At 44.6% G+C, this 8,405-nt stretch overlaps 1 protein-coding gene across 3 annotated transcripts in view; it reads right to left on the bottom strand.

The window, feature by feature from the left end:
- Positions 1 to 5,808, bottom strand: part of mapkap1 (MAPK associated protein 1) — a 34,594-nt gene extending 28,786 nt beyond the window's left edge. For all 3 annotated transcript variants that reach the window (XM_030775432.1, XM_030775448.1, XM_030775440.1), the window contains exons 1-3: positions 5,497 to 5,808; positions 1,272 to 1,361; positions 774 to 922 (exon numbers count right to left, since the gene is read on the bottom strand). In XM_030775432.1, the coding sequence (XP_030631292.1) occupies positions 774 to 922; positions 1,272 to 1,361; positions 5,497 to 5,773 (516 nt within the window). In that variant the 5' untranslated portion in view covers positions 5,774 to 5,808. The remainder of the gene's footprint in view (positions 1 to 773; positions 923 to 1,271; positions 1,362 to 5,496) is intronic.
- Between the last annotated feature and the right edge of the window lie 2,597 nt (positions 5,809 to 8,405).

Below are 8,405 nucleotides of genomic sequence, written 5' to 3'. Positions count from 1 at the left end.
CTTCACCAGGCCCCCTGGATGCAACACTAATGGTTTATTCCACTGTGAGAGCTATTCCAGGGCCAAGATGCACCCCCCCCCCCGCAGTAAACAAAAGATTTTGCTGGAAATAATTAAGAGTGTTTTCTCTGACAGCGCGAACAGTAGCCGAGGCGGTCTGGGGAGGAACCTTTGGTTAAACACAGATACAAGCACAGATTTTTTTGTCTGGGTTTCAACAGCCCATGGCAAATTAAGCCAAGCCTTCAGACAGCACACTGGAGAAAGGGCAAAACTCATCTGATTAAGCTCAGTTCTGCTAGACCAACATGCTCCGACTGTAGTTGATTTCCATCGACTGAGTGAGATATTGAAATGACAAAATAAAATTTCACGCAGGCCAGTCTCTGCGCCTGTCCCTGTCCAAACAGAAATCTCTAGCCAGCTTTAATGTAATCGGACTCGCTGCGCGCGCCGCTACGAACGCGAATGCAATTACGGTGACCGTAGCTTTTAACGCCCATCCCAGACGGACAAGCCTTCGTGCAAACATCTGCCATGAACGGCGGCGCTCGGTCGCCCTCCGCTGCATCGGCCTCTGGTCCTCGCTTTGCCGTCCGACTCCGGAGACGCTTGCACTCAGCGTGCGTTCCCCGCCTTCTCCTGTCACGTTCCTCGCCTGTCAACCGTAACATCCTGCAGGCCAGAGGTCCCGAAGACGGTCCCTCAAATCCTGCATTCACACGAAAACCGCCGTTTCCAGACTCCCGCCCTCCGAGGAAAAGGGTACTAACCTTGCCGTCAAACTTGGAGTACTCGTTGAAGGGATTGTTGAGCTGTTGAGGACACTGCTCCAGGCGGAGGGACAGCGTGGATTTGGTCCCTGTGCTGCGGGGCCTGTCCTTAAAGTCCTTCCTCTCAAACAGCGAGCTCAGGTCCTCTGCTGGAGACGGGAAAAGATGTGGGAGATAGGAACAGACACACCCTCAGTCATCACGGAACATGTAACATAATGTGCAACGTTTCATAACATAACCACTGACTGGCTCACAGAGAGAACTTCACCGACAGGTTTATATGTAACATGTCGTGTTACTTGCACTGTGGTCTGTTTTGATAAGAGGGCTAAATGTGTAGATCGATGGTCATGCTGAGTTTATTCATCAGTTTATTCACCAGTACCAGATGTAACAAGTAAACCCAGTGTGTCATAGAACCAGTGCCCCTCTTCACTGCAGGGCTGCTGTGAGGTATCTGTGAGGCATTTGTGAGGTAGCTGTGAGGTCTCTTACCTGACTGAGATGAGGTCCTCTCTTTCCACTGAATGTTTTTGCACTTAATCTGGTTCTGTCGCTCTTTCCTCAGTCTCTCCAGTCTTTGAGCTTCAAAAGAAAAAAAAAAAAGTTTGACTCTGAAGTAAAATTACAGTGTCAGTGCACATCAGCATGTAAATTTATTCTCCCATCTTTTATTTATGTCATGATTTTTGCCTTAATTTTTTTTTCTGGGTAGGAAAGAGGAACATTGATGATTTCTGAAAGGGATTTCTCATACTGAAATGTTTTTAAGCCCTATTGGAAGTCCTGCCGAGAGGATGAATCAATCCACTCCACAGCCACTGGCTTTTAGTCACGTCCTGACACTTACCTGGTATGAGGTTCATCCACTACAGAATAACACAGGAGGATGTTCTGGATAAATCATTAGGAAAAAAAAAAGAAGAGTCCAAAGAAAATCAAAACAATTAAAAACAGCCTGATGAATATCAAATCAAGACGGGTTTTAGAGAGGGACCAGAATGTTCTTTAGCAGCGCACAGCGATTTCTGTCTGATGAGCAGAAAGCCTGTCTGAGTGTGTCACAATGATCTTCAGTAAAAATTCAGTTGCTGACCTCCAGAGCATTGCGTATTGATCATCCGTAGGTCTATAGACAGCGCATTCCACCTAACGGCCGGCGCTCCTTTGGAACGCTGCCACAGTTCCCCGATTGATACGGATCAGGGCCTATCGGAGACGCACGACATCAGGAATTGCTTTGCCGATAGTTTATGGCGACATTTTTCAAATGACCATCAGCTGTTGGCTGAGTGATGGTGATAGGTCTAACACCTCGTCAGGGGAGCTGGTCCCTGCACACCAAGGTCAGAGACACAGCGCTGATCTACACCCATCAAACACACACACACACACACACACACACGGCATGACAAATGTGTCAGCCACCCGACACAGAGTGAACGGCTGTCACCTGTTTAAATGACTTCACTTCATTGGCGGAGGAATGACTCCAAACAGACTCAACAATCACAATATTTACATGCTTTCATTTCATTGGCTGAGGACTGACTCCAGACTGCCTCAGAGATCACATGTTTAAATGCCTTCACTTCATAGGCTGAAGAAGGACTCCAAACAGACTCAACAATCACAATGTTTACGTGCTTTCATTTCATTGGCTGAGGAATAACTCCAAATAGACTCAGCGATTACATGTTTAAATGCCTTAATTTCATTGGCTGAGAAATGACTCCAGACTGATTCAGTGATCACACGTTTAAATGCCCTTACTTCATTGGCTGAGGAACGACTCCAAACAGACTCAGCGTTAACAACAGTAAATTGTCGGCTATGGTCATCATCTTTCTGAATAAGACCAAACTTAATCAACAACCCAGACAAAGCGCAAAAGAAATGAAGCCAGGTTTTCTCAGTCTGTTCTTTCATTCTGCCCATTCACACACTTACCGACCTCTGCAGAGTCCAAAACGACCAAACAAACCTTTCACAGTTAAGGGAGCACTTAAACTACAGACAATAAAACAATGAGCTATGCACTGTACAGCTCAAAGTGGGGAACAAGTCCTTTAACAACAGACAGGATCCTTAACAACAGGTCCTTGTTCCTCTGAGCTTGAAGGTTTTGCTGGTCTGTAAAAGGTGCATGGGTCTTTCGCCAAAACCTGACACCTCAGCATGTAAACAGTTCACCAGTCAGCCGAACACTGGTTGCTGTGGAAAGTTCTAGAGATGCATATGAATTCACCTGAGGTCACGTCATACGAACGATAGTTTGTGTGAAATCCCAGAGTTGCTCACCGGCTGGTTCTGGTCCGGCGAAGCTGTCCTGTCGTCCTGCTGAAACAGCCTGTTCAGTCGGTTCTCAGAGAAAAACAGGCCTGAACAGTCTGACAGACTCTCCACCAACACAACTGCTCCCCATAAAACAATTCAACCAGAAGAACCACTGCAGTGCTGGACAGAACCAGTTGTCAATTTCTTTCTTTCTTTTTTTTTGGGGGGGGGGGGGTAGGCTAGCAAACTATATGAAATCTAAGTCTGGGACAGTATCAATAAATTTCTCAGTGAGATGTTAGGGTTATCTGCAGAACCATAACCAAACAGGAGTGACTAGACTTTGACCACTGGTGGCAGATTTGTCCAGCTTTGCCTAAGAGATCTTCTGGGAGTTCCATTTGCCTCATGGTCCCCTCAGACACCCAACACACGAAACACACTGATCTTCCGCTCTCTCTAAAGGCGACCCTTAGGATTCATATCGATCTTTGGCCATTACATAGCAGGTCCTGTACCTGTCCCCAGCAAGTGTGCACTTACTGAACCTTTCTGCCTAAAATCAAAAACGAAAGCAAAAGTTTATGCAACTACCTGATTAACTTTATCTAACCTTTTGTGTGCTTTGGGTTTCAGAATAGACTCACTCCTTCCTCTGTCTGAGATGAGTGCCATAACTTAACCAGTGTCTATCAGACCCTCATCCCCTCCCCCCCCTTCCAAATGACGTCAGTGTCTGAACATCACAAGCATTCTCTCATCCAAGACATTTCCAAACACAATGCCTTGGGTTGGAGAAAATGTTCACGTCTATGTTAAACACCTTAAGGAGCTCTGAACAGATTCACAGATAGCCATGCAAGACACTGATCAGCGGCACTCAGCTAAAAAGCCCGGAAGGAGAGAGTCAGTTCTCACACCCAAATATCTAGAGCATGAACTCAAGGCAAGGACACAGAACAGCTTAGTTTAAAACCGGTCGGCCATCAGTTCAAGCTTAATAATTACTTTCTCCAAATTATTTCTGCACGATGCTGAAGTTGAGTGGGGCGAGATGCATCTTGGGAAACCATGTGAGTTACAGTCAAGGTTTCTGAGCTGCCTTCACTTCACACTGATTTAAAATGAAACCATAGAAACAGATGCTTCAGAAATGGAGTGAAACTCTTCAGTGTTGGTCCCACATGCATGGCAATGTTTCCTTACAATGCGTATGATTTCACATGCCTTGTGTAATGAGACAACTGATCATCTCCTTATGACTTAGCACATTTATTCACCTGTTAATAAGGGCACAGACCTACTACAGGCAAAGAAAATGCCCATACTTAATAGAAAATGAGCAATCATTTGTTCTAGCCTTTTTAATTAAAAATGACAATCGGGTAGCTTTTCAGAGAATTCAGAAAGCATAAAAACCAAGTACACAGAATTAATTAAAAGTAAAAAAAAAATGATGAAAAGTAAAACAATAAGTTGGATTTCACTGGGTAATATCACATCAGTTGTGTAAGAGGGACAACAGCATCAACCTGTTGAACTCAATTATTAAAGGCTCTTCATTCTGATTTGCATATAAATCAACCTTTGACCTCACACGACCTGTCATTAGTTCAACCCACAGCTATTTCCACAGGCCAGTGATGATGGTCAGAATCAGTCCCATACACATCTTACAGGGTCCTGACCCTGACAACAGGTCAATCATTCACATATCAGAATAAAACAAAAACATTTCCATTTTCCCTTTCATTCATTCCAAACACAGACACACAGTGGCTTCCCCTGGAAGTCGGACTCCGGGTGAGACTCAAACCTGCAGCTCTCAGGGCAGGCTGCAGGTTCCAGCTCCACAAGGTCCAAATCCCCTCACAGCACAACCTTTTCAAACCATCTACAACACAACACCTTCAGAGACAATATTATAGAGCACAAACTGGCCAAATTCAACTGTGAAGAGTTGGGCTGGGCCATGTGAAGCTCTAGACTGAAGAGTACAAGAGTCTAGTGACTGAAAACCATAGAGCCAGGTTTCAACTCAACATTAACGCAAGGCTTACAGATCAGTAAAAAACTGATTTGGAAGCATAAACATAAAATGAACTCTGGGCCATTTTTAAAGGATAATGTGAATCAAGATCTTTCACTGAAGAACTGTCTTTTCTGAAGAATCAATAAATGAGAAGATGTTTTTAGAGAGACTCTTGTACCCTTGTCTTCACCCCTGCGTCATCTCTGATTCCTCCCAACACATCGACTGGAGGGGGGGGTGTCCTTCACAGACCGATGCTGACACACCACCATAACTACCAGTCACATTTTTCATTATTAGCACCACAGCACACCCCCCCCCTCCCCCTCCCCAAACACCTCAGCACACAAACGTCCTCTATGACGTACACTCTGACAGCGCACTGAGTGCCCATGGGCGCAAGCCTCTTACCTGTGTTCGATCGCCGACGTATACCAAAATCCCAACTGGAGGTGATGTCTACAGACTGGGAGAGGTCACAGGTCTGACCGTCCCCTCCGCCACTGCCGTCCCCAAACTGGCCCGACCCGAACGACCCCCCACTGGCCGACACGCCGGACGCCTGGCACTTCTCCAGGTCCACGTCGTGGTCGATGAGTACCATCTCACACATGCCCGTGTCATCGCTGGTCACGTGCGACTGACGGATGTGTGCCAAGATAATGGAGGGGTTGTCCAGGAAAGCCATCCTCTTTCTCTCCTCCCCTTCTCCCTACACGCCTCCTTCTCTCTCTCTCTCCCCCTCCCTCCCCTGCTCGCTCCCTCTCTCTCTTCTCAATCTTTCCCCCTCTCGATCTCGACGTTCTGTCGCTCAGTCGTTTCAGGGAAGCAGTCGCTTCTTCAATGACGGCGGCGTCTTCTTCTTCTCCTCCTTTTCTGGGTTATTTTCTCTTCTCCATGGTGGAACATGTGTGCCGACCTGTTCAGACGGAAACATTTCATTTTAAAACTGCAAGCATCCCTTTAAACTCTGCCCTGTTACATCTCACATCCCTTTAAATTCTGCCCAGTTACATCTCACATCCCTTTAAACTCCGGCCTATTACATCTCACATCGTTTCTTCCAACGTCTGTCATGAAATTGCCACCTTCATTTGCTGGGGGGAAATCTGATACATAATATAGCACACAATGGCAACATTTTAATGATATCCTTCCAAAGAACCACAGCTAAACTAAGATTCAGGGATCTTGCCCCTTGTTAAATGGGTAAGAATAAAGTCATTATGAAATTGGTGCATGCCCTAATATGAATGCATTTTTAAGATATCCCCAGCACAGTGCTGATGAGAATTACTGTGTCAAAAAGTTCCTAAAATACGGTCCTGGACTTCAGAAGTCTTGCTGGTCTCCAACCAACCATTTATTGTGATCTCTCATTGGCCAAAGCCAGCACACACCTGCCTGTCAGGTGAAAAAACTGCATCTGATTTTATGTGATGAGGGTCAAAACTGGCAAGATACCAGATATCCAGGACTGAATTTGAGGATAACTGCTGTGGGCATAACGGCGAAATTAAGAAAACTTAAGAATAATGCAGGTATTTGATCAAGATTATGTTGGCCTGCGGTGTCAAGAGTCGAGTTCTCTAACCATCTTGGTACAAACGGTGCAAATGCCTGTTTAGGATACAGCGAGCATCCACACAGGCCGAGCGGCGGAACTCGTTTTCCTGGCTAGACTCTTCTTCTTGCTGTTGACAGTTTCAACAAGCGCAAGATAAGACAAACACGCTCTGTTTATAAGATATGTCTGGGCGACAGGCAGTTAGGAAACGAACGCGTTAACTCCGGAAAACAGCGGAGCTATTTGGTAGTACATGTACAACGAATAATATTGGGCTAACAAAGCTAACATTAGTTGGTTCAAGGCGTAACTTTGCCAATTCAAAACCGCATCCCAACGTATGCTGCAAGGCGTGGCAGGAGAGCATACATTCACGTGTTCATTTGTTATATAAAAAAGGAATATTAATTTCCCAGGCTGAAAAATTTGCAGCAAAAACCCAAGAACTGTCTCTCGAGCCGACAGCAGTCGGCCAGAGGTGGTGTTAGCTAAGCTAACTGACCACCTAGCTAGCTCGCTAAGCATTAATGTAACAGGAGAGCTAAACAAAATTAATAAACAACTTAATTAATCAAAGGAATTGGCAACGGGACAGAATTATGTATTAGTGATTTTACCTTAATAAGCAACGTAATGGCATAGTGTTTTAACTTGGCTAACTTGCGTGGCTAGCGCTTCTCTGCACTTGGTAAGGCAGTTAGCAAATTAGCCAAAGGCCTTTGCTGACAGGTTATTGGTTAGCCGACGAGCTACAACAGCAAGCTCCCTGACTAAGAGGGTGAACATACCTTTATGCATGCTTAATCCGAGTGAGGGAAACGTTCAGGATACGGGATATCATCTGAACAGACGTCCGAGTACATTGTCTCATTTCACTTCAGCTTATGCACAGTCAAAAAATCACAACAAATTTCTGTATCACCCCTGTTGTTCCAATATGAAGTTGAGTAAGCTACTTCCGTCTGGTTTACCCTCACACAGGAAGTGCAAAAGGCAAAGGAACGCCCGTCGTTAAATTGATGGACAAAGTCCTTCACCAATCCTTTTTTGGGTATGTTGTGGCCGATCTTTTATGCGGTAAGACGCAAAACAACGTGTAAAAAGAAACTTGTAATTGACAAAACTTGTTGCGGAGAGAGAGAGCGAGAGTGAGAGAGAGAGAGAGAGAGAGAGAGAGAGAGATTACATTTATGACAGAGTCATTTATGGCAATTATGATAGCAATTTCAACTTTCCTTTTCAAACTATCAAAAAGGTTTTTCCCTCTTTGTTCATTTGAATGTTTCTGGGTTGTTGTTTTTTTGGGGGGGGGGGGGGGGGGGGGGGGGGGGTTACATTTATTTGTATTTTGAACTTTTTACTTGCTCAGGAAACATATATTTCAGTTGGTCAACTTATATATTTGACAAATTTAACTGTAACACTGAAAACTTGCAAAATGCAAATAAAGCTAAATGCCTAACAATATCCAGCACTCAGTGGACATTTCTTTCTTTCAATACAATGGAATCATTTGAAATTGCATTTATTCATACACATACAGTCATCGCTGAAATTATTAGTCATTGTAACTGATAAATACAACAAATGTCACTATTACATGACATCAACATATAAGTCCATGCTGATAAAAGCACTTCGGCTGATGTATGTTAACATTTTCCAACATGTCACGCATTTTTTTATGGAGGAATCAACTGATTCAAAATCATTGCTCCACTTACAGACTTATTCCCAAAAATGCCATATCACA

Source organism: Chanos chanos, chromosome 1 (genome assembly GCF_902362185.1).
Source record: "Chanos chanos chromosome 1, fChaCha1.1, whole genome shotgun sequence".
NCBI lineage: Eukaryota > Metazoa > Chordata > Actinopteri > Gonorynchiformes > Chanidae > Chanos > Chanos chanos.
This window is presented reverse-complemented; position numbering and strand designations above follow the sequence as displayed.